Raw genomic sequence first — 25,804 nt, 5'->3', positions numbered from 1 at the left:
TGAGATCAAGACCTGAACTGAAATCAAAAGTCAGATGCTTAACCAACTAAGCCACCCAGATGCCCCATAAAAACAGTTTTTAAAAATGGATGATGTGATAGAGAATGAACAGGAAGCTGTTCAGGGAGTATGACCAGGCAGGGCCTCTCTGAAGAGGTGGCATCAATGTCGAGGTCTGTGTGACACAAGGAACCAGCTGTGGGATGATCAGAGGATGAGTATTCCAAGCAGAAGGAACAGCTGTTACAAAGACCATGAGGACGGGAACAAGCATGGTATACTCCAGGCCAGGCAGGGAGCCCAGCAGGCGAGGGCTGCTGTCAGAGGGCTGGGGGAGGGCAGGTGGTGCAGGTCAAAAGTTTGGACTTGGACTTCGTTTTGTGATAGGATGCTGTTGCTTTGTAGCATGGCCCTGTTTGATGGGAGAAACTGAGCATTTCTTGGTTCCACTCAGTGGTCTTTGGGTCTAGGCCATAACCATTAGAGGTTGTGTTGAGGTGAGGCATTTTCTGAGCTTTTAATCAGCCATCCTAGCTCTTTTTCTTTCTTTCTTTCTTTCTTTTTTTTTTAAAGCTCTTCACTCAAGATCAAGGTTCACATGCTTCATTAACTGAGCCAGCCAGGTGCCCTTCAGCCATCCTAACTCTTGAAGGCAACGTATGTTAGTGAAAGGAGCTCAGGTTTCAAAGTCAGTAAAGTGGGATGTGACTGCTTGGATGCTGGTAACAGAGACTTATTAAATAAAAGTTATTTTAGGGGTGCCTGGGTGGTGCAGTCTGCTAAGTGTCCGGCTCTTGGTTTCGGCTCTGGTCATGATCTCAGGGGTATGAGATCGAGCCCCACCTTGGGCTCCGTGCTCAGCTCAGAATCTGCTTGATTCTCTCTCTCTCGGTCTCTGCCCCTCCCGCTCGTGCTCTCTTTAAAATAAATACTTTTTAGAAAGTTAAGGTTTATCTTTACCTTCCTCCTAACATGGAATCTGGAGATAGGCAGTCCAGGGCTGGGATGGCAGCTCCTTTTAACTTTCTGCTGCAGCATTTCAGTGTGACCAGGACTCACAGATGTGTGACCCACGCAGTTGCTCAGAAGAGCCCCACACTTGGGTTTAACGCTTTGCTGTTGCCATCTTGAAATTCAGTTAAGAGGCCCTGCAAATTATACAGAGTCCAAATGTGACACCTACCCTCGAGGTTGCCTCAGGGTCACAAAATGGTTGCTGGAACTCCCTACCATCACACCACATTCTGGGTAGGATGGAGGCAGAAGACGAGAAAGCAATAGGGTGTCTGCCAGCCAGGTAAGCCCTTTGTAAAGAGCTTTCTCTAAACTGTACCCAGTAACTCACCTGCACATTAGTGACCATCCTTATCTGCAGAGGAGGCTGGGAAATGTCGTTTTTAGTTAGGCACATGATCTAATAGTTCCATTTTTTAAGAAAGGCAATGTGAGGGGAATTCTGTGTTGCAGGACTATTGTGAATATATATTTACAATATACATTTACTTTCTCATCTGAGAGAGTATATGTAAATGGCCTAGAAGATACTTAACCAAGGCAAGTTCTCTTTCCCCTCCATATCAGAGATGTTATGATGTTGTTAGTGTTAACAGTGTGACCTTCCGTCTGAAGTCCTAAAATCACGGTCTTCATGTAAAGTCAACACAGAAATAGCAAATACTGCCTACTTAGTTCATTCCTTTACCCGAGGATCTGATTTGTACAGTGCTGAGATGGACTGTAGACCCAGCCCTTGGCACAGATGAATTGTAGGAACCTCAGAAAAGCGTTTTTCCGTTTATGAAGTTAGGAAGTGATCACCACTTCCTTCCTTCCTTCCTTCATTCTAGCATGTTTTGTGCTGGGCCCTGAGTTAGGGGCTGGGGATTCGGAGGTGGACATCAAATCAGGACCTTTTTACAGAAATATCCCAGAGGGGAAAAAAACACATATACAGGACATGTGATCCCAGGTGGCAGTGAATGTGTTCCCATGGGACTATGGTGACACAAAGGATATTTGGCATTCTGGTGAGAAACTATCTGAGTTTTGAAGTACACATAGGAGTTCTCTAAGCCCAGTGAGTTCCTGGACCCAGCGGCATCAGCATCACATAGAACTTGCTGGAAATGCAGATCCTCAGGCCCACTTAGACCCACGAAATCAGTAGGAACTCGGGGCAGGAGGGAAAGAGGCAGCCATTTGTGATTCTGATGCACACACAAATTTGCAAACTTCTGGCAAACCATAAAACCATCATATGCTGGAGGGCAGCTACTGTGAGTAGAAAGAGAACTTTTCGGGACGCCTGGGTGGCTCAGTTGGTTAAGCAACTATCTTCGGCTCAGGTCATGATCCCAGCGTCCTGGGATGAGTCCCACATCGGGCTCCTTGCTCAGCAGGGAGCCTGCTTCTCCCTCTGCCTCTGTCTGCCATTCTGTCTGCCTGTGCGCGCTCTCTCCCCCTCTCTCTCTCTGATAAAATAAAAAAATCTTTTAAAAAAAAAAAAAAAAAAAGAAAGAGAACTTTTCTGCAGGAGCAAGGATCAGCTGATTCAAAGGCTGTCAGTCCCAGTGCAAGAGTACTCACAAGTCACTGAGGCCGATCCAGGAGTTTGAGTTAAGAGCCCTGGAATTCTAGCCACTGCTAAATCCCTGGACAGAGACCAACGCTGGGCTTCTCCCTAATGCTCTGCACTAAGGAAAAGCCTGGGCACCTTCAAGTTGTCATGATTAGTGCCTTCAGTCGTCATTAGAAGCATCAAGTTACTGGGGCACCAGGGTGGCTCAGTGGGTTAAATAAAGCCTCTGCCTTCGGCTCAGGTCATGATCCCAGGGTCCTGGGATTGAGCCCCGCATCATCGGGCTCTCTGCTCAGCAGGGAGCCTGCTTCCTCCTCTCTCTCTGCCTGCCTCTCTGCCTGTGATCTCTGTCAAATAAATAAAATATTTAAAAAAAAAAAAAGTAAATTAAAAAAAAAAGCATCAAGTTGCTTAACCAAAGGGTCATTCACTTCAGAATCTAGGCCAGTGACTCAGGAGAAATTGCACACACATTTCGCTTTGTCCCCCTTGGGCCAATGCACTAGCTCTTGATTGGGAAGGTCCCAACTCAGGGTGGCTTGGGAGCCCAGGAAACAGGTTGGAAAAATGACTTGATTCCCATGTGTCTCTTTCCCTTGTTAGGTGGTTTTTCTCCTCTGTGCCTATATCACAGTGTACATGATCTATGGGAAATTTCGGAAAACATTCGACAGTGAGAATGACACGTTCCGCCTGGAGTTTCTTCTGGTCCCTGTCATTGGCCTCTCCTTCCTTGAGAACTACAGTTTTACTCCCCTGGAGGTAAGGGAAGGGAGCCAGAGTATTAATTCTGAAAGGTAAAGTAAACATGTTCCCTGACATCCTTCCCTCCGGATCCTCTGTAGTATCTGGGCTTGCTTTGTGGTACAGCCAGACGATGACTCCTATATTGTTAGAAGTTTAAAAATTGGTAATTTGAAAATGGGGACATCCAGATGGTCATTATGTCAACAAAGCAGCACCCATCACAACACCAACTTACGGCTGAGAACTTCTGTCCAACAGGTGGCTTCTAGAGCACAGTCCAGGCTGGGCTGATCTGGGCTGCAGCCCAAGAATCTGGGGGACTGCCAGCCAGTGTTCACGGACTGCATTCTGAGAAACGATGGCTTCAATTAAGACCAGTTTAGACAATAAGGTTCTGCCAACAATTAAAAACTATGTTCTGAAGAAATGTTCATTGGATGTAAACAAAAAAACAAAAACAGCAGTTTGCTTTCCTCTTTTAGAAATATTTTATATTTAGAGACAGGGGTAGAATGACACGCTGATTATTTCAGAAACTTTTCTTTTTGCTTCACTAGATTACTCCAGTAAATATTACTATTTTAGTGATTACATTCTTTTAAAGAAATGGGTCCCTTCATGGTCTTGATCCACCTCCTCTGGTCACCTCTTTGGCTCAGATCCTCTGGACTTTCTCCATCTACCTGGAATCAGTGGCCATCCTGCCCCAGCTCTTCATGATCAGTAAAACCGGAGAGGCGGAGACCATCACTACTCACTACCTGTTCTTTCTTGGGCTGTACCGGGCGCTCTACCTGGCCAACTGGATCAGACGGTACCAGACGGAGAACTTCTACGACCAGATCGCAGTGGTGTCTGGAGTAGTACAGACCATCTTCTACTGTGACTTCTTCTACCTGTATGTGACCAAAGGTAGGTGCCAGAAAGGAGCAGGGTTGCTGGCACGGACACAGGGAGCTACCCATTCAGTAGGAGAGGATCTGGAAGAGCATGTAGAGAAGTAAGTCTCTGCTCTTCACGGTGCTTTTATTTTCCGTGATGGAAAATGAACGAGCATTTTCAGGAAACAAGCACCATGGAAGAGCACAGAGCAGTTCCATACTGGCTGTACCGTGCATGCTGTGTAGAGAGAAGGGAACTGTGGGAGGACATCCGACCAAACACTTGGTTAGAAAAATACAGGAGGAACATTCCAGAGAAGGGCTTACGTAGGAGCCCTGAGAATGGTACCAGGTTGGTGTGACAAGGACTACAAAGCTAGTGTGGTCACAGTCTATAAAGCTGGAGAGCTCAGAGGTCAAGCAGAATCAGGGATTATGGGTTTGCGCTGTGATTGCCAAGTACAGCCACTAGAAGGCTGAAGAACCAGCCGGCAGCTGCTGTGGAGAGTAAAAGGCAGCACGCAGGGAGACCAGGGATGGAGCAGTTGTTTGGGTCACCCGAGTGTGGGCAAATCTCAAGTGGAGAGGCACTGGAACAGAAAGGGAGGTCAAGTTTACAGCCTAAGGGAAAGTGGGATCAGTAACCAAGATGGGGGGGGTGTTTGCTGTCTGTAGTTATGCTGGGATGCAGTGTCCCCCTTGGCTTGCACAGCCAGATGCCTATTATGAACGGGGAACTAGAGACCGCAGTTAGTAAAGGAGTCTTTCATCAGTGTGACGAATTCTAATTTATCTCCATTTTCTTCTAGTCCTTAAAGGAAAGAAGTTAAGTCTTCCAATGCCAATTTGAGGGTCCCAGAGTTGGTTCTACGCCTTAATAAGAACACTGAACAAAACTATGTGAAATGTTCTGGACTAATACAGGACTTGGGCCAAATGTTAAAATGAGAACAATGCTTAGTGTGGATTTCCACAAAGCACTGATCACTCTATGTAAAAGACGTTCTCACCAATGTGTCCCGTAAATTATAGCAGCAGTAAAAAACCTAGGTGAATTATACAAGTGGGACCCCAGGTCACCTGGGTATCAATAAATCAGAGGTGCTTAACCTATGTATGGGTCAAACTAGCGTGAGAGCGTGAGAGCCTCACGCTAGGAACAGTCAGTCCCATCTGGAGAGAGACCTGTGTATACAGCAGATGCCCCCAAAGACCAGACTTCAAGTATCGGAACATGCTGTTTGATTTTCACTTTCCACATCAAATTTTAGGGACCAATACACAGGTGATCTGGTCTTACAGGTGTGAAGTGTTACTTCACTTCTCATCTGTCTTCAAGCCACAAGTAAAAGCCAAACTTCTCGACTCTGGCTAGACTCTGCTTTCTGCCTCACTGGTAAAGCAGACGAGGGTCTTGCTACGGCTCGAGGCAGCTCTACCTGGTACTTTAATCCCAGTAACCTGGGGGGGCACCCTTACCATGGCGACCATTTACCAATAAGAAAAAAACTGCCCAAAGTTTTTTACCTACCAGGTGTCTGGCTTTGCTGCTTTGGGACTCCCGTTCTTCCTTTAAGACCACTGATCCCACCTCCCTTTCACAGTCTGAGGTGCTAAGGTGGTTACTCAGTTCAACACCCCCAAACTTGGTCTTGAAGCAAATAAACTGTTTAAGACGACTACCACTGGACTCTAGTCGGAATTTTCAAGCAATAAAAAGTTCACACCTTATTGTCAACAGTGTTTTATTTATACCTACAAAAGAAAACAAGATGGTATCAAAAGGACAATTTACAAACTAAGAAGAGTAACATAGCTCTTAGCATCCTGTGCCTGAACATCACGCATCTACACATGGTTCAAGTCTTAACGCAACAGGAATGTGTTCAGAGACCAGCAAGAACGTGAGCAGAGCACTGATCCCGAGCAAAAGCCACCAACCTTTCAGATGAGAGAAGTCCACACAATGAATTGTTAGGGAGGAACTGGGGAGCAGCAGCCCCATAGCTTAAATAGTTTCACCCAGGACTGCAATAGAACTAGCGTCACATGAGGACTCTTCTGCTCATGCTCTGAGGCAAAGGCAGAACCTGAATTATAAGTGACAGAGAAGCAGAAGAGTTACTCTAAAGCTACATAGGAAAAACTCTGCTAGATTTCAATTGTGCTCAGGCCACAATAGCTTTTGAGATTTGGAATATGCTGTTGTTTTGACTTATGATCACAACATCCCTGGCGGAAAAAGGGAAGCAAGCAGCAGACCAAATACCACGTGCTTGCCCAGAGACCTTTCCCACAAAGGGATGCTTGAAGACCTGCAAAGAGTAAGGACGACACCCCTTGTGGTGGCACCTATTTAAAAACAGTTTTGGTGTAGGAAGAATTATCTATAACGGACTGGTCAGAGCTTCGACCAAAAAACAGTGATTTTTTTTTTTCTTTTTGGCAGGGAGAGAGGGGGCACTTTGGTTTTACAAGCACAGAGCAGTTTTGTCAAGTTTTCCTGTGCCTACCATCCTCCCTCGGCCTCAAATGGAAGAAGGGGGAAAAGGAAGTAAAGTTAAGAAGAAAATGGGGGAGGGGAGAGACAACACGTCGGAGTTCTTACATGCGAACGTTTCAGCTTATGCTGGACAACCTACCTGTATGTTGCACATTCAACCACACTTTTCAGAACCCCTCAGAAACCATCCCTTCTCTCTCCCTGAAGAATTTTAAAAAGAAAAACAAAGAAAAAAAAAAACCCAAGTATTTAGATATTGTAAACCAGCAGGCACCCTCAGGCCTTAGCCGAAGGATGCAGTGGAGCGCTCCCCCTTTAACTACATTTTCACGAACACCCAGTAAGAGCACAACAAATTAATACTCTTAACACTGGATATGGAAGAGGGTCTGGGGCTGTCTGATCTCCCTGTCCTGTTACAGTGAACACGAGAGCAGAAAACTCCTCCTAGGCCCATGTGCTACAGAGGTCTCAGTAAAACAGTATCACTAGGAAGGGGACAAACTCACCTACCTTCAAGAAGAAAAGTGAGGATTTAGGCTTTAGTCCTCTGTAACTTTCCTTAAGCACTACCTACCTGTAAAAAGCTGAGTGCAAAAGGATGCTGAAGAAAATTTGCATCCAAAAGCTGTTACAAAGCACTGCAGAGAAGAGTATGAAGAGAATTAAGAACTTTCTTAACAGACCCCCAAGGTTCTTTATTCAAGATAATTTTGGCCAAAAGGGCTGAGCAGCTAGCAAAGAGGTGCTTTCATTCTAGCTCTACAGGTAAGAATTTAGAAAGAAAATTTGCCAGAGTATATGGTTTATAATCAAAGGTGGTTTTTATACTGCGGGGTGAATGCATACTTAACTGGTTAAGTTATTTAACTCATTAATGAATTTCCAGTGAGCATTTATGTTCATTCTGCTCTGAGCGGCTATCTAGTCGGAAAATGAATTTCACAGATGGTCCCTGGTTATGTGGGGAAGAGAGACAGGCAGCTCCCACCAGATGCTGAGATGCTACATTTAACCATTGCAATAAACACTTGGGGTTTTTAATTTAAAAGATACACTCAACTCAAAAATTCAATGTCTATCTGGACTAAAATGGTTATTTTTCAGTAATTGGGAAGGGGCAAGGCAGAATAGGAGGGAGACAAAACCAATCGGGATTTTTTTTTTAAACTGTCAAATGCACTTAACAAGCAATCAGCCAAAATGACAATGGCAAAGAAAGCACTGTCTTAACTCATCAGGCCTGAGGAACATTAAAAAACATTACAGAAAATGTGCGGGGATTCCCTCTTGGTTTTCTAACCCAGTAAGGAAAGCAACCTCAAGCCCAGATGCCGTCTTCTGCCCTTCGCCCTCCCCCCACCCCCCCAACTCAGGACAAGAAAATGGGCTCCCACAAAAGGGCCTAATACCTTACTTCTTCTTTTAAGATGAAAAATAGCTCAAGTATCCTCAACATGCAAGAAGTTGGGGAAAAAAAAAATTTCTTCCAGTCAGCTCTCTATATATGTTTTTACAAAATCTGTTATTGCAGACTGGATCATTTTGGCGGACAGAAGAAACCTGGCAGTGAATTCTAACTAATCTGCATGAAAGACAAATCACAATGGTTGGGGAAAAAATAAAAAAAGAAAAAGAAAGAAAAAAGGGGAAGAGAAAAAAAAAGGAAAGACAGCGTTCCTTTAAATGTAGTAAGTCTGCACAAGTCACTACCACTTGAGTGGTTTCATTTACGTGAAGGAGGAGGGGGAGGAGGAGGAGGGGGGTACTGGTAGGCAGTCTGCCCCATGTAACCTATCATATTGGTAGCTCCTGGAGGCTGTGCAAACTGTTGTGACATCAGTGGCTGTGGCTGCTGCCCAGACCGGCCTATCCCACTAAACTGCTGGCTAGAGCTCTGTGAACTTCTCCCAGTTGAGGTGGTGCTACTAGCCCCGTAAGTGCCAGCGCCATATTCTTGGGCTGTATAGCCACTGGTGCCATAAGCAGCTGCCCCATAGGTGCCTTGACCATAGGTGTATTGGCCTGCTTGTGCTCCAAAGGCAGAATTTGGACTTCCATAGCCACTGCCGTTAGCATAACCGGCTCTATCGGTTTCACTACGATCCCGATAGCTTGCAGAGTCTCTCCGGCCACCATCTTTGACTCCTCGAAGCCTCCGGTCACACTCATCCTGATACATCAGGTTGGGATTGTTGGCTGAAGACGTGGTCCGGTATCGAGAACGACCTCCTGAGGGGAGGACACGAGGGATTTTTAATGCCAATAACGCCAGATACACAACCCAACACAACCAGATGCAAAGACTCTATAAGGTACCAAAGTACTCAACATTCTTTCTTGATCTTTAGCTAGGCCAGCCTCCAAATCAGTTACTTTGAAACTATACCCATAATTTGGTTCTTTAATAGGACATACTCAAAAGAATGAACATTCCACTCGTCACCATTTTAGGTCCCTTTCCCCTTTGAGGATTTACCAAGAAACACAATCTTCAAAACGCAAGAACAACGGGAAAGTTAGTTTAGGTGACTTACCACAGGTTAAAAAACAAGACAAGCGGCTAAGTTCAGACCCCCCTCCCCAGACCCTCTACTAGTACGCAGTGGTTCTCAAATGTTCCTTCGTGGACCTGATGGCATCGCAGTTACCTCACAAGCTTTGGGATCCTAGGCACAATTCCAAACCCACTTAAAAAACAAAAACCTTGTTATTTAAGAAACTTCTTAGGTAATTTTAACAGCTTCAGCATGCAGTTCAGTTTGGGACAAAATGATAACCAAACTGGTAGTCAAGAGGCTCTGATCCTAGTATATTTTGCAACTACCCAGTTTTCAGAGCCATTAACTACACCTGTTTCTAAGACCACAGAATAGTGTAAACTCACTCATCTCTTCCCCTGAAAAGCCAAAAACCTATTAATATACACTGAGGCTTTTGAAGGTATTAAAAGCAACCAGAATTCAGCTTAATTCTGAACATGCACCGTGTACTTCAAAACACAAAGGTCCGTTTTAAAGCGCCGTCTACGGAAATGCTGGGCTGCGAAAGGACAGTCCTGCCAGCGGCCTACCCTTCACGTGGTCTTACTTAAGAGGGATTATGAAAAACTACTAATCACTATCCCGTTATTAAGCAACATACTCAAAAACAAAACAACACAACCCAAAACGGGCACAATAAGCACAGAAAGATACCTTGGCAGTACCTGGAAAACTCCAGGACTTACCCTTACCCCCTCCTCCGCCGCCTCCTCTGTGGTCCACCAACTGCATCAGTTTGGGATTGATCGCCTGATTAGCCTCTTCCAGCACTTTGATCAGCTCTCTGGCCTGCTTTAGGTTCCCTGGCGTGAAGAAGGTGTAAGCGGTGCCCTTGTTGGTGCTACGGGCTGTTCGGCCAATACGGTGCACATAATCCTCTGAGCTGTTTGGATAGTCATAGTTGATCACAAACTTGACATCTTCCACATCTTCCAAGCCAAGGACGAGTCAGTGCGGAGGTTGGTGAGGCAGGGAAAGAGAAGGTAAAGGACATGCCAACAACAGGTGGGAAGCACGAATGCAGATGACAGCAAGAGGAAAGAAGAGTAAGTTAGTAACCACTCTGAACAGGAACAAAAAGAGACTCATCCCAACAGAGTAAAAGAGGATTAATGATTCTCGGGACATGCACAGGAAGTGGCATCTTTATCAAGCTGTAAAACTCCCAAGGGAATCCCATCCAACCATCCAAACTCCTGCCTCTGTATTTGAACCAATATACCGGCAGGAATTGTCACCAAATTCCAGTTCAACACTGGAAATGCAGAAGGTAAGTGGTACTACCGATAAGGTACGAGGTCCAATTACTTCTACTCTGTTGGGAGAAGCCTGGCAAAATCTACCAGTAGTATAACAAACTTACCTTTAAACCAGTCACAGAGCAAAATGAGAAAAGAAACTTCATATACTTTATTACTACATTTTCAAGGAGACTTAATTGAAATATTTAGATTAAAAAATGTTTGCTCTCATATTTTAAAAAACTCATCATAGCCAAAGTTAAGTACACACCTATTTTCCTTTGCAGAATTATCTGAATTAGCTTTCCCCTTTCAATTACCGCAAGAGCACATTACACTAAAATTTCACTGTACTACCAAACCAAGCCCAGCTCTGCCAAATGAGGGGTTTTTTGTTTTTGTTTTTTGCTCAACTCAAGGTTATTTCAACTCAGTACTTGCTTCAATTACTGAAGATTATCTATGTAACCTGGGAAATTAAATAGCCAAAGAGGGTGGGAAAAACCATGAAACCTTGAGATCCAGTTTAATGTTCTATCCACTGCTGGGAATTGGGTTCAATAACCTCCTAATGCTTCAAGTATGTAAATGTTAGTGTAATGCTTTCAGCTAAATGTATATTTTTACCTACTTAAACAAACAAATCTAATATAACAAAGAATCCTAATGTTTTGTGGAAAAAAAATCTGCATTTTACAAAGAATATTCAGAAAATATCCTAGATAAAACACAGATTTTTGTGATATAAATAATTAAAAAACATTCTCTGTTTGTTACCAGACCGATGCACACTCCCTCCTCCTTTGGGAAACCGCTGCAGCCGATCCCGTCTCTTTGCCTTTTATTTTTGGCGGCCTCCTTTCGAAAACTCCGCCTTCTGACACGGGACCACTGGAGCGCGGGGAGCATGCATCAAGGGTCCGTGGCAGTGAGAAGTCCCCACACACGCTCGCTCTGTGAACTGGCTTAGATGCTTCTCTGTAGCCCCATTTGGTTGCCAAGCGCCGGAGAACCTGGGTTCGGGTAAAAATTTCAGGTCCTCCAACGCCTCCCCCAAGGATAATTGGGGTGATTGTAGAAAAAAATAATTAATAAAAAAATGTAAGTTACATCCAAAGGGTCAGACTGCATCTATTGCCCAGACTGGATTAATTTCAGGGGAAAGGGGAGATGATTAAAAAAAAAAAAAATTCAGCTGTTGTTAAAGGGCCTGTGAAGAAAGGGGCATTAATGTCTGTTTCTTATTACAATAAAGGCTCCTCAGTCTTTACTGACCCCTAAAGTCCTGAAATCACACCAGAAAGACGAGAAGGCAGTTATCACAGGGGGCAGCGTGAGTCTCCGGCTAGGGTCGTTGATGCAACAAAGGAAAAACAAAAATGGACACGGCCAGGATGGACGGAAGGTGAGGGGATGGGAATTAGGCTCCATGGCCAGGTCTTCGGAGCTGGGATAATGCTCCTTAGTCAGTCCCACGGTGTTTGACCATGGGGAGCAGAGCAAGCTGAGGGACTGCACTGAACGCGCAGATGTGTGCTTTCCTAGCAGAAAGCACTGGGGACTGGAGTCAACAGTTCAGAAACTAAGACTTAGGAGTATTTCTGGAGGGCTTCAACAGGGGACAGACATGGTGCCAGGTCTTCACACTAGAAAGGTGTCCTGTGTGTACACACAGGGCTGGCTCAGGGCACACAGGAGCAAGCGCAGAATCTGGTTTTCTCCAGTCAAGCCTGCCCTGATGTTACTTGTGCGCTGCCACAATATAATCTTGCTGCCTTTAGAGAAGATGCTGTAGCAGGATAAGAAATTGAGAAGTTAATGTTTTGGCCAGCTGCCTAGGAGAACAACTTTCTGTCTGACAAGCCCTAGGACATAGCCTGAGCATCCGTTCACTAAGTGGGCGGGACTGAAAGGAACCAACAGGCTCATCTAGAGCGGCTTCGGGCCAATGCAGATTTGCCTCGGCCATGTACTGAGTGATCTGCAGCTGCTAGCAAAGCTTCTGTTAAAAAACAAAACAAAATAAATTCAATACTTTTAGTTTCACAGTGTGTAGCTTAAACAAAAAAAAAAAAAAAAAAACCAAAAAAAAAAAAAAAAAAAAAAAAACAAAAAAGGAAAAAATTAAAACTATCCCAGTGGAAAGGGACTAGTGGCTTCCTGAGGAGGACTACTGTAAAACTACGGGAAGTGAAGAACTTACCTGAAGGGAACATTTAAGAGGCCATCGCTCGACAGGAAGTGAAAAAAGGCCTGGTGACTCAGCTGAAAATTGCACCCCTGTCTGTGAGGTAGAAGCCTTCACTTTCCAGGATCTTGTAGGACCTTGGTCAGCATTCTGCCATTTTGGTGGGTTTTCCCCCTCCTTTTGATTTTTACAAGGCAGCAAACAAGGGGCCCGAAACAAGCACTGATGCTGAGTAACAAGAAACAGACTCAGGTACCTTCCCTCTCCCCTCACATGGATGAGTGGGGGCAGGGTAAGAGTCTAAATTATTCTAATGGCAGCCAATTGATTTGGTTTAGAAATGCAGGGGGAAAAGGAACAAATATTTTTAATTGTCTAGGCAAGATGCACAAAGAAGCTACCAGCACATAGCAAGCCTGTTTAAAAACCACCATCACTGAAAGCTTTTGTGTAAACTGCTTTCAGGCCTCAGCCTCTTCTCCCAACAGGCCCGAGTTCTAACCGCACAGATCCAGACATGACCTCAGAGGGCAGAGACAAGTTTCAGTCATGGCTGCAGGTCACCACCTCTGAAGGAGGGAATGATGAATGCTATGTATAGAAAGCCTTCATTCTTTTGTACTCCGGCTGAACACTTATCCCCTTTATGTTAAATACTGTAAGGGAATACGGTACTTCTGACCTTACTAGGCAAGAGATTAAACACCTGCCAATAATTTAAAAAGATCTTTGTGATAGAGATAATGTCCTCTTTTTCTAATACAAAAGTTTTGAGTTATACCTGTTTACCTCAGAATAATGGGATAAAGTACCACAAAGTTGTTCTTTAAATCTTAAGTCATAATGGGTGGGAAAACTCCAGAAGAACACGAGCTTCAAATGAAGTTCTTAAATTGGGAAACAGCATATTGATGATATAGAACATGGGTGGGCAGAGGGGATAACTGAGTGTCCATGGTAATTTTATACCAGTAAATAAAACTGGGCAATGTAGACTTAACTGCTGAATGATAACATATTTATAGACTTATTAAGTCCCAAGAATATATGTTAGCCTTCAAGGAATTGGGCTTCCACACACACGTCTGGTACAGATGGACTGGCGCAGCGAGGACAACTGTGGACACAGCTTCCATCAGCCAGGTTCAATCAGGCTCCTTCCACCCAGCCAGGGAAGAGAATAAAACCAGGAAGAAGCTGAGCTGTTCAACTGAATGTCTCCTGCCCCTCTAACTGTTTCCACAGTCATGCCTAGGCCTTGCTGCAGACCAAAGCCTATTTGTCAGGAGCAGGAAGAGACTTTGAAAATAAAAGGAAAAACAAAAAAACAAAAAAACAAGAACCAAGGTTAAAAGAAGTGGGGGGGGGGGGGGTCACACTTTGTATTCTTCTCTTGTAAACAATTATCTCAACACACGTATATACAAACTCTAGTTTGAAATGACAAACAAATCTTTAAACCGAAAGATACATATACCATTGACAGAGACCCCTATCTATACAAACCTAGCCCACGGGAGGCTACATCTGTGGCAATGAGGATGGGCGCCTTTCCTGAACGGAACTCTGTAAAACAAGCAGAGTGCCAAGAAAGCCAAGTTATACAACCAAGGCTGAGTGGTTACCTTTATAAAATGACCATACAAACATTCCTAACCATCTGGCCTTTTTATTTTACCAGGTTAAACTTCAAATAATGGTGCCAGAACATGCCGCGCTCTTTTAAATTCAAGGGAAACAGTACTTCTTTGAATAGCTTTATTATACTCACTCGTAACAGAGGAACGACGGACCAAAAAACACCTCTAATAATGAAGTACTACTAACTGTGTAGCAATTTATAACAAAATTAAAATGAGCTAGAATTTTTCCCCTGGAATTACGACACTGAGGTTACCTTCCAAACGAAATAAAGCCAGAAGTAGGGGGTGGGGAAGAAAGCAATTTTAAGATGTGGTATCAAAGGAGAAACTACTTTCCTTTGAAGTAACAAAGTGTATGTATTAGTCTCTGCCCCCTAGTCCTGGCCCTGAGCTCCTAAAACCCTTGTACAGAGACGGTTAGGGGAATCTTTTATTCCTGGTCTTTGACCTTGCCTGGTTCCCGACACGGAGACCCCAAGTCCCTCAGAATTTCCTGAGTGATAAGAGCTGTCTTGTGCCGAGACACTACTTTGTGGAATCCTGGAGAGCTTCGGGATGGGGCTGGTCACTAGAAAAAACAAGCCATGCTTATAAGGGAGCTTGGAACTTTCAGCCTCACCCCCCATCCTTGGGGAAGGGAAGAGAAAATCAGGCCTATGCCATGAAGCCTCCATAAAAATCCCCAAAGTAGGAACATCTGGGTGGCATCATCCACTGAGTATCCAACTCTCGGTTTCAGCTTGGGTCATGATCTCAGGGTCGTGAGATTGACACCCACACAGACTCTGAGCTCAGCGCAGAGTCAGCTTGAGAGTCTCTCTCCCTCTCCCTCTGCCCCTCCCCCTGCTCAACAGCTCTCTCTTAAAAACAACACCACCAACCCCCAACCCCAAGCCCCAGAAGAATAGGGTTTTGGGTAATTCTCAGGCCGATAAACACCAGAACATCAAAAAGGAGAAGATCTTATTAAATAAAGGGTGGTCTAAGTTACGAGAAAGTATGAACAGCCAGTATTACTGACCTTCAAGGACAGTAGAGATATGTTACAAAACATCCCTAATACTCATTTAACAAGAGCAAAGGTGGGCCAACTCTGGCCTACAAATTCAATCTGATAATATCTGTCTTAACTATTTTACTACAACAAAGCAAGATTGTTTCTTTACACACTGCCTAGGACCATCTTTTTGCTATTACATCACAGCCAATGACTGTGACACAAGCCACTGTACAGTTTGCAAAGCAGAAAATATTTACTTCTTGACCCTTTACAGAAAGTCTGCCTATCCCTAAAACAGAATATGGACAATGTTCAGTTCTGAACTCACCATTAAGTACCCAATCTCTTTCTGGTTGACTCTTGTCTCCATGGATACACATAGCTGGCCAACTGTCAGGAGAAGAGTGACCAATATTTCAGAAATACTTTAAAGAGAGGCGAACTAAACTTTAAAAAGCACTACCACATGGAGTTCTCAAGGTTTATTACGCTACATGAATAGACTACCCTGTCCATCCGAAGAGCTAAGTGCATGTCAGATATTACTGAAATAGTATAGAACATCCATCACACCAATTTAGAAAGTCCTACTGAACTATATATACCTGTGGCTAATTACTTCCGCGCAGGACTCACCCATCTCTGCGCATCCTTCGAGTGAGGTCATCACAGCGTCTCTTTGTTTCTACAAATATTATTGTCTTATTTTCTTTCTCAGCCATTATTTCCTCCATGAGTTGGATCAACCTGAAGACGAGTAAAAATGAAAACATTCAGAGATGACCTCCCCGTACATAATGTAAAAGCTACGTCTACAATATCAACTCTCCAAAGCCACAGTACTTTCTTTTTACGTTTTTTTATACAGCTGATAACTATGTGAACTGGGACTTAATTTTAAGGGTGCAGAATCCTTGCTTGTAACCACAATGCTCTGGAGAATGAGATAAAGAATGGGTAGTTGGAAAGCTAGTGCTGCTTTTACTGTTTTGGGGCCTCAAAAAATTTCAGACTTCAGTGCTTTAACTCTTGGGAGGATTATTAGGAAAGCTTTAACAGCATTATCAAAAGAGTAAAATCTTACTTGTGGTCTTTTTCACTTTCCATGCAGACATCCACAATCTGGAGGATGTTGTGGTTGGCACTCAACTCCAGATTGCCCACATTGATCTGGGTGTAATCCCGAAGGAAATCCTCTGCAAGCTGTCTTACTTCTTTCGGCCAGGTTGCGCTCCACATCAATGTCTGCCTATCAGGCTACCAGGAAAAGAAAAGCTTTCTTTTAGACTAACGAACTGTGACAGCCAATGAGTATAAAGACAGGGTATCATCAGTTTTACACACCCTGATTTGGTCCACAATTTTACGGATCTGCGGTTCAAAGCCCATATCAAGCATCCTGTCGGCCTCATCCAAAACAAGGTAAGTACATCGGCGAAGATTTGTCTTCCCTGACTCCAGGAAATCTATCAGGCGTCCAGGAGTAGCTATACAGATCTCAACACCTATTATAAAACACCACCAAAGATGGAGCCAATTAAGAATTATTTATGAACACTGTACCAGTCTCAGCTAACTAAGAAGTGCCAGCTCTGGTGGCTGCATTCGATGCTGCAGAGGACCAGCTGAATTTTAACACAGTACTTGGAAAGCATGACGTAACAAGGTTTATGTATAATCATCAAACCGCCACAAAGTTTCAGTCTCTAACTACGTTAAGCATTCCTTTAAGAGCAATTAAACCACACCTGAGAATTTCTAAGATGCTGAAACACCTTTTTTTCCCAACAAGAACCCACTATTTTATTTTCCTCTCCAACTTCACTCATAAAAACTGGTAAAATGAGAAAAATCATTAATTTTTAAAAAAATTACCTCTCTCCAAGTCTCGAATCTGAGGACCCTTAGGAGCACCTCCATAAATGCAAGTACTCTTCAATCTAGAACATTTGCCGTAGTCATCAGCCACCTGCTGCACTTGCTGGGCAAGCTCTCTGGTAGGAGCCAGAACTAGACACTAAAACAAACACATGTTTAAGACACCTATCCCAAGTTAAAAAAGAAAAAAACCCAAAAAGGTAATCTAAGTTCTTTCTGTATTGTCTAATCTGGTACTTTAAAATTATGTGAGGAGATGGGAAAGGCACAGGTTAAGACAAGTGCACTGGAGTGTGGCTAAAAATGGAGAACATTTAGCTTATAAAATGACATGTGCTTTTGATACTGGATTTACTTTTTCTTTTTAATATTTTATTTGTTTATTTGACAGAGATCACAAGCAGGCAGAGAAGCAAGCAGAAAGAGAGCGGGGGAAGCAGGCTCCCAACTAGGCAGAGAGCCCGATGCGGGGCTCGATCTCAGGACCCAGAGATCATGACCCCAGCTGAAACAGAGGCTTAATCCACTGAGCCACCCAGTTGCCCCAGAATTTACTTTTGATACAGGATGCATTATGGTCAGTGTGCTGTTTGAGTGGATTTACAGATTGTTACCTACTTTTAACTAAACAACTCTTACAAGATGAACAAGTGGCTTTAACCATGGATTAACTATTAGGAAAAAAACAAATGAATAAGGAAATAGACAAGCAGATACTTCTCTGACCTCTACCTTAAGCTCTTAGACTTGTAAGCAAAAACAATGACTTATACATAAACACCACAAAATTAGAACTCTTTGAAACAGGTTATCCTATACACTGTTAACAACACACCTTGTTCTGTGTACAAATACATGAGATATTAGCCAGCAATAATGAAGCTAATTCTACTGGCCATAGGGAATAGATTTCATATCACAAAGCAACATATTATCCTTTCTGTGAACATTCTGAGACACACTGTAACAATGTACTTGTCTGTAAAAACATATCAAATGCAAGCTCATTTTTTTTTTTTTTTTTTAAATTCTATTTTTAAGGGGCACCTCAGTGGCTCAGTTGTTAGGCGTCTGCCTTCAGCTCAGGTCATGATCCCAGGGTTCTGGGATCGATCTCCGCATTGGGCTCCCTGCTCAGTGGGGAGCCTGCATCTCCCTCTCCTACTCCCTCTGTCAAATAAATAAATAAAATCTTAAAAAAAAAAAAAAAAAGATTTTATTTTTAAGTTATCTCTACACCCATCATGGGGCTCCAACTCACAACCCTGAGCTCAAGAGCCAGTCAGGCCTCAATTCTTAAAAAGCAGGTTAAGAAGGTATTAAAAAATGTTCCATAACCACTACACACATTTTACACAAAGTAGCTTAAGTGAAAATAATAAAGCCAGAAAACCAGACTGCCCTATAAACATTTACAAAAATATTACTTAACCCGGGCACCTGGGTGGCTCAGTGGGTTAAGCCTCTGTATTCGGCTCAGGTCATGATCCTAGGGTCCTGGGATCGAGCCCCACATCGGGTTCTCTGCTCAGCGGGGAGACTGCTTGCCCTGCCCCCTCTGCCTACCTCTCTGCCTACTTGTGATCTCTGTCAAATAAATAAGTAAAAGCTTTACAAAAAAAATATTACTTAACCACAAATAATACATAGCCTAAATCTGACTTACATATACATGGCAGGGACATCATTTCATACTTCCTTATTCCTCACACAATCAACAAGCAATTCAAAACTGTATTAGAATTTACTGCAGAGGGGTGCCTGGGTGGCTCAGTGGGTTGAGCCTCTGCCTTCGGCTCAGGTCATAATCCTGGGGTCCTGGGATTGAGCCCCGCATCGGGTTCTCTGTTCAGCAGGGAGCCTGCTTCCCTTCCTCTCTGCCTACTTGTGATCTCTATCAAATAAATAAATAAATAAAAATCTTTATTAAAAAAAAAAATTTACTGCAGAATAAATGCAGTATTATGAAGCAGTATTAAGGCAGTACGCATAGCGGTTAAGAGTAAGGCTGGTTCAAATTCAAACTCAGCCACTTAACAGCTGTATGACTTTAGACTGATCACTTAATAGTGCTGTATCAAAATTTTATCAAGAAGGTAGAGGTAACTTTATTTCCAGGTATGGAGGGTGGGTTGGAGAATGAAATCTGAAAACACAGGCCAAGCACAGTGCCTGAAACAGTTATCATTAAATTATGCTTGTTTTTAGAATTATGAACACACTTACAATTGGGCCATCCCCCCTTTCCAAGTACGGCTGGTGGTTAATATGGACAATCGCCGGCAGCAAATACTAGGGGAGAAGAGGAGAAAGAACAATAAAACAATTGTTTTATTCCAAAACTAAACCATTATCCTACATTATCACAGTTAACTGATAACACCTAACCACAAAAGTGAAATCAGAACTCACAGCTGTTACACATTATGTGCAAGGTGAATTAGAACACAAAATACTTGCACACATTTCCCATAGCTAAGAAACCTGAAATATTACCTATACTATCTGAATCAGAATTTTTTAAGAATTATGAATTAGCAGGATAATCAGAATAGCAAAATAAATTACCATCATGTTAACATTCCCTTGCTGGTGGTACCTACCGCCAGAGTCTTCCCAGAGCCAGTCTGAGCGATGCCCACCATGTCTCGGCCACTGAGAGCCAAAGGAAATCCCTGGCACTGAATTGGAGTTGGTTCTGTAAAGTGCTGATCCATCAACACGTCCATCACATACTCTGTAAGGGAACAGATGTCAGCACTTTTAGGTACAACTAAGGACACAGCCAGAACTCTAAAAAACTGTTCAACTTATTAAGGGAAAGATTTACCCAGCTTTGTATCTCTCCAAGAAAAGTGCCATTTCTTTCTATAGTTACTTAATCTCTGACCTGCTGACTACTACCTCAGAGGACTGTTGCCTTAGCTATCTATCCCCCTTCCTTTCAATATTTTAAAACCACAGACCTAGTGTCTCTAGCATGGGCACATGGTTGTTGGTCACATATTATTTGCCAAGTTATACCCAGCTGGAAAGCCAATTCTTTGTTTTCTAAAAGGCAGAGGCAAACTTCTAGAAGAAGATGAAAAACTCAGTTTTAAAACAAAGAACTTATAAATATAAAAAACTCTTATGCAACAATACAGCATTTACTTCCAGCCTTTAAGTTAAAAAACAAAATGGAACATATATTACCATCTTTGTGAAAGGTTTCTACTTGACTCTTCAACAAAATACTGAACCTGAATCAAAACCTTTAAATAACCCATTACCCATATGTACTGTTCAATAAAAATTAACAATTTACAATCCTGGTTTGAAGAACACTTACGTGGGAAGTTAGCATGATGAAAGGCAAATACAGGTTTAGGACAAACATCTCCCCCTCTCACTGTTATTTCCTTCTTTCGGCGTAGTTCATCAACCTCGTACTATGGAAGAAAACACAGTTTAAAAAAAAAAAAAAAAGAGTAAGTTATTCCAAACATGCAAAACTTTATGTTCCAGTGAAGCTGAACAATGATCTAATCCACGATTACACTGGAAAATACATCTCTAATAGCTGTAACAGTACTTAACATACTTAACTTCAACCAATTTGTAAGGACCCCCCCCCTTTGTTAGTCAATGTAGCAAGTGGTAAGAGTTCCATTTTCCCCAGGAGAAAAACAGATACTCAGAAATATTAAAAGTAATCTGCCCATGGTGAGAACTAGGAAGAGGGAGAAATAGTGGAATTTAGGACCAAGTACTCTTTCCATCATATGCCTAATATGTCAACTTGGTCATTATTGTGTATAGAAAAGGTAAATAAAGAAATCAATCCCCAAAACTTACCGGAGTCAGCCTTGCCACTTCTGGATGTTCTACATAAAAATTCTTCTCAAACTTGGGGAGCTCACTCAAATCCCACTTCTTTTTACGTAAACGCTCCCCAGGATTACCAAATTTCTTCGGGGGAAGGCCACCACCACCTCTTGCACCAAATCTAGAAACATCAAAATTTTTAGTTTTTTAGTATTTTAAAAGCAATATACCTTAGGTGGCATAAAACAAGCAAAAGATTTTCTCTTAGGATACTACCAGCCCCCTTCAACAAGTTTTTTTTTTTTTTTAATTCTTATTCAAAGAATTAAAAGAAAGAAAAGTTTATAGAACTTCCTTTATTATCCAATAATATTGTTATAGGTATGATTACAATAGCTGAAAAAAAATCAAACTCCTATGTTTAGAAAACTAATAGGGGTTACAACCAGATTCTAGAATCACTGAAAAGGTTTGAAATTTTATTCTGCCTTTTATGGTATGATTTTTAACAATTTAACTTCTCTGTACTCGTTTCTTATGTAGACAAAATACTATCACTTCAGAGACTGAGATGAAGATTAAGTGCTTAAGAAAGTATCTGGCATAGTAATCACTCAGTACAATTTGGCATAACTGTATTCATTGAGCAAATAGTCACTGTACCAAGTAGTGTTTTAAGTCGTGCTGGAGATATTGAGTATAACAGAAGTCTCTATTCCTGTGTAATATTCAGACATATATGCAAGGGAAGACATTAGCTTATGTTCAATATTAAAGGCAATACTGTGGACAGGTTAAAAAAAATGTATTTCAAGCCCTGTCGCCCCACACTTGGAAGAGTATCTTGAACCTTTTATCTAGAACTGTGATAAGCACTCCTACTGCCTGCTAATCTAAAGAAAACTACTCAGCCCCCTCGAAGACTAGTAGGCTATTCTTCCATTTAGTGTGCTAATGAACAGCCAGAACTGTTTTATGACCTCTTTTTCCTCTTCATCCTCACCTTTTTGTTCCCAGGGAAATAGTATTAGTAACTATAAATTTACCATAAAGTCTTAAGGTTTTACCTTAAGTTTATTCTTTTCAGTAATCTCTACACCCAATACAGGGTTCAAACTCACGATCCCAAGATCAAGAGTCACATGCTCTACTGAACCTGCCAGGCACCCCTTATTTAAAGTTTAAAAAACTAACGTTTAAAGCCAATCTTTGTTTTATCTAACATTCCTAACAGACAAGTTCAACTGGAATACAAACTCACAATGTTCCAACTTTTCCTCATTTCCATACTTTGACCTATTAAAGTGTGGGGCATTGCTTCTTATACAAGTAGTATACACTTACACTGTGTTTTCATTCAGTTTCCTTACTCTGAATTTGAATTTAACTTCCCTTTTTCACTCTAAGCCACTCATAACATCATCTTGCTGATGGTTCCACTTTGTAATTAACAGGCAGTAGCTGTATTATTTTAAAGGGTCTCAATTTCCTGGAATTTAGAGTGTTCCTAAAACTTACTCAGCTAGACATTTCTCTAAATACAAACATACAATGACTGATGGCAGGAAAATTTTCTTGGGACCACTAAGTATCTTCACTCAATAGGTAGAACTTGATGGATTCCATTTACACTACTGAACTGGTGAGAGATCAGGAATCAAAACAGAAGCTAAGATATATACATATATTGAAGAAACAGTATCGATTACATCTTCACCTTGCCCTCAGGCCCAAAGCTCAATACTGAACAACAGACAATCATCTTTTAAGACCACCTGGATAAACCCCTCCGCCTTTTACAAATGAACCATCGCACATCTGTATCGCACATCTGTAATAGATCGTCAGGTTTACGAAGAATTGTAATACCAATTTTTAGAGACTGTCACCCTAGTTTATAGTAATTTACGTGGCTCCTAGTAGATGCTGTTTCAATGCTTCTCCTGCATTCCAACGCTTCTGCATTCCCATGCTACCTGGACCTTAAACTAATGATCCACAAGAACAGAGAACTCTGGAAAGCGACATTCCTTTTAAGGCTTACTCAAAGGAAGAAAGAGGTTTCTCTTATCTCTCTACTGCCCTGACCATTTAACCAAGATCTATCATTCTATACCACAGATGTAATTTGAAACACAGGGTTCTTTAAAAATACGCTGTCTTCCACCTTTCTAATTAAAGCTTCCCTCAATATTCAAGATGGCCTCTTACTCTTACAGAATTTTTGAGCACATTCTTGCCATCCTTCGAAGATGCACACATCCTAATCCCTGGCATACTATACTGCTCATTAAATATTTTGATTGCTTTGCAATAAATGCAGGTCTGAAGATTTACATGCAATTATCATGCTAGTTTAAATGTACAAGGCACATAACTTGGATTTTACATGTACACTGACCACACTTCCATTTCCTTTTCAAAATAATAATCCATTTCAGCTTCATTAACATTCAGTTAAGAATACAGCTATCTAACCTGGTGATTCACAGACCTGTACCCCTGGGGCTAATAATACATCATGTTAATAAAAAATAGAAAATTTTTTAAAGAAATAGTAATAATTTAAAAAAATGTATCTATTCAAATCATAAATGAAATTTCATGGTAAATGGAGAATTAGGACACAGACCTTATGAAAAACTGCCATTTTGTTTCAAGTCTTTAAAGCTTTTAAAAAAAATGTCATCTGATAGTCAATATGGGGTTAGGTATGGATAATTCACTTTTTCAAATTAATTTTTGTTAAAACATATTATGGTTAAACTTCTAAACCAAACACCCACATCCAAGAAACAGATTATCAGTACCTTGGTAGCTCCCTGTAGCTATTTCAAGTTTACAAACCCTGTACCTACCACCACTAATTTTGCTTTTTGAGTCTTGTTGTATGTATCCTTCTAGGTATTATCCTTTTTTACCACAACTTGAGTTTTCACTTGTGAGTCATCAAGAAAACTTGATAGAAGTTTTCTCTTTTCACTGCTGTATTATATTCTACTGTATGGACACCCCACTTTATCCAGACATAAGAATGGTTTCCAAAACTGTCACAAACAGTGCTGGTAATAACATTTTTGTCCGTGAATCCCGGGGAACATGTACAAGGATTTCTCTGGGCTTTACCATCTGGGGTATAAAGCTTAAGAGAGGAATTACTGGGTCATTTTCTGCTGGGTAATGTCAAGTTCTTTGTCTTAAGTGGTTGCACTGAAATTCACTTCTAAATATAGCTATACTGTGAAACACTAAGCAAATATTCCACTTCTAGCCCTCCAAATTTAACATTATGTATTTTCCTTTCTAACAAGGTATAAATTTTTTATTTTGTAATTCAGGTGATAATTGAAGTGCTTGTGACTAGAACAGGAGTCCTGTGTTTGAACCACAAAAGACAATGTTTGGAGAAAGTATCATTAACAGAACACCTACTAATAAGAGACAATTTCAGGTAGTACCTCAATTCCTGAGAACAATGCAAAGTAAAGGCAATGACGATGCCCACTAGGCTCACAAAAAGGTCCAGGATCTTGCACAAGGTCACGTATGTATCAATAACTGGCTTTCCATTACTTTTTATCCAGAGGTAAGAGGTTTATTACAAAAAAGTAACAGCACAGAGGAGCATCAATCTCTTAATCAACTTTTTCCTTTAACTGATGTTAAGATCTCAATCTGTTATCTGGGAAGACTTCAGGTTTAATCTTGTTAACTTTCAACTGTGGCATTATCCCATCGAAAACTTTCTACCCACGCTGGGAAAATACCCCAGGCCAACTGGAGGAAAAAAGAACGCGCTATGGGGAGGAATCCTGTAGTAATAATTAAACAAACAAAAAACCCCTTCCTCCTCAAATATGATCCTTTAGATGATGAACAATTCCCGGGCTTCACTGTCCAATGTGCTCCCTTCGAATTATCTGAAATACGACTAAAGGGGATTTAAAGATGTATTTAAACTAGCGATCAGGCTCTTGGTCTCTACTTTGCAGCGCCATTCACAGTCCTCTCTGGCGACAGATAACGTAAGGGAAGCCATTTGGCATCAAGATTTTCCCAGGCCGCATTCGGAGACCTCCTCCTCTTCTCAGCAAGAACATCCGTGTTTTACATAGGAACTCGGAGGCCTGGAGATCAAATGACTTGCCCAAATCGGCGGGGCTCGAAACCCGGGCAGCGAGGCGAGGCCCGGCCAGGTCCGCGGCGCTCGGGGGTCGCTCCCGCTCCCCGCCACGACGGCGGTCCGCAAGGAGGGGCTGGGGCGTCGCCAGGCCGCCCCCCCTCGCCGGGTCACCGGTGATCCCGGGGCGCAGGCCCACCCACCATAACCGCTCTTATGTCCCAGGAACGCGTCGCCTCCCGTTGTCGAGGCGTCGGTCCCAGGCCCGCAGTCCGCTCCAGGTCCCCCTCTCGGCCGCAAGCTACGGTTCCCTCAGCAAACAACCTTACCCCTCCCCCCGGCCCCCGCACACTCGAGGCCTTCCCTCTCCCCCTCCCCCCTTACCCTCCACGGTCACGATCCCGGTCCCGGTCCCCAAAGCCGCCTCCGCGCATGGTCCCAAACGGATAAAGATCTGGGAGCGGGGCACGGATGGCCGGGCTCGGGAGGGCCTGCGGCTCCGGTCTGGTGACGACCGATGGCGGCGGCGCCTCCGCTGTTGGGGCGGCGGCAGGCGCGGCGCTCTCTCGCTCCGACGCGCTGTCTCCCGTCGCAGACGCCACCGTCGCCGCCTCTCTCGTCGGAGACGGGAGCAAAACACAGAGAATCGGGGTTATAAAAACAGTGGGTAGGTTT

General features: G+C 42.7%; 2 protein-coding genes across 3 annotated transcripts in view; one reads left to right on the top strand and one right to left on the bottom strand.

The window, feature by feature from the left end:
* The window catches only part of KDELR3 (KDEL endoplasmic reticulum protein retention receptor 3), a 12,212-nt gene extending 6,275 nt beyond the window's left edge, over window positions 1–5,937 (top strand). Inside the window, exons 3-5 of the mRNA XM_059402002.1 lie at window positions 3,182–3,340; window positions 3,985–4,237; window positions 5,016–5,937. Coding sequence (XP_059257985.1) covers window positions 3,182–3,340; window positions 3,985–4,237; window positions 5,016–5,056 — 453 coding nt within the window. The 3' untranslated portion in view covers window positions 5,057–5,937. The remainder of the gene's footprint in view (window positions 1–3,181; window positions 3,341–3,984; window positions 4,238–5,015) is intronic.
* DDX17 (DEAD-box helicase 17) lies at window positions 5,935–25,804 on the bottom strand. Of its 2 annotated transcripts, none has more exons than XM_059402000.1 (13): window positions 25,514–25,804; window positions 21,040–21,190; window positions 20,534–20,633; window positions 19,806–19,939; window positions 19,429–19,494; window positions 17,200–17,341; window positions 16,669–16,829; window positions 16,409–16,581; window positions 15,961–16,071; window positions 15,653–15,714; window positions 14,188–14,247; window positions 9,939–10,181; window positions 5,935–8,941 (listed from the first exon to the last, which is right to left on the bottom strand). In XM_059402000.1, the coding sequence occupies exons 1-13, from the start codon at window positions 25,561–25,563 to the stop codon at window positions 8,436–8,438; spliced, it is 1,959 nt and encodes a 652-aa protein (XP_059257983.1). In that variant the 5' UTR covers window positions 25,564–25,804; the 3' UTR covers window positions 5,935–8,435. The 2 variants fall into 2 exon arrangements, with proteins under 2 accessions (XP_059257983.1, XP_059257984.1); XM_059402001.1 differs by having other exon boundaries at window positions 9,945–10,181.

This window comes from Mustela nigripes, chromosome 6 (genome assembly GCF_022355385.1).
Source record: "Mustela nigripes isolate SB6536 chromosome 6, MUSNIG.SB6536, whole genome shotgun sequence".
Taxonomy (NCBI): Eukaryota; Metazoa; Chordata; class Mammalia; order Carnivora; family Mustelidae; genus Mustela; species Mustela nigripes.
Note: the sequence above shows the minus strand (reverse complement) of the source record. Positions and strands in the feature narration are given on the sequence as shown.

Bases quoted from the DNA above. Each gene is read 5' to 3' on its own strand.
- DDX17 (XM_059402000.1), bottom strand. From the start codon at position 25,563: ATGCGCGGAGGCGGCTTTGGGGACCGGGACCGGGATCGTGACCGTGGA. The intron at 15,715-15,960 runs GTGAGTCCTGCG...TTCTCCTGACAG, and splicing joins CGAAGGATGCGCAGAGATGG to TTGGCCAGCTATGTGTATCC. The intron at 14,248-15,652 runs GTGAGTTCAGAA...CTTGTTTTACAG, and splicing joins AAGAGATTGGGTACTTAATG to AGTTCCGTTCAGGAAAGGCG.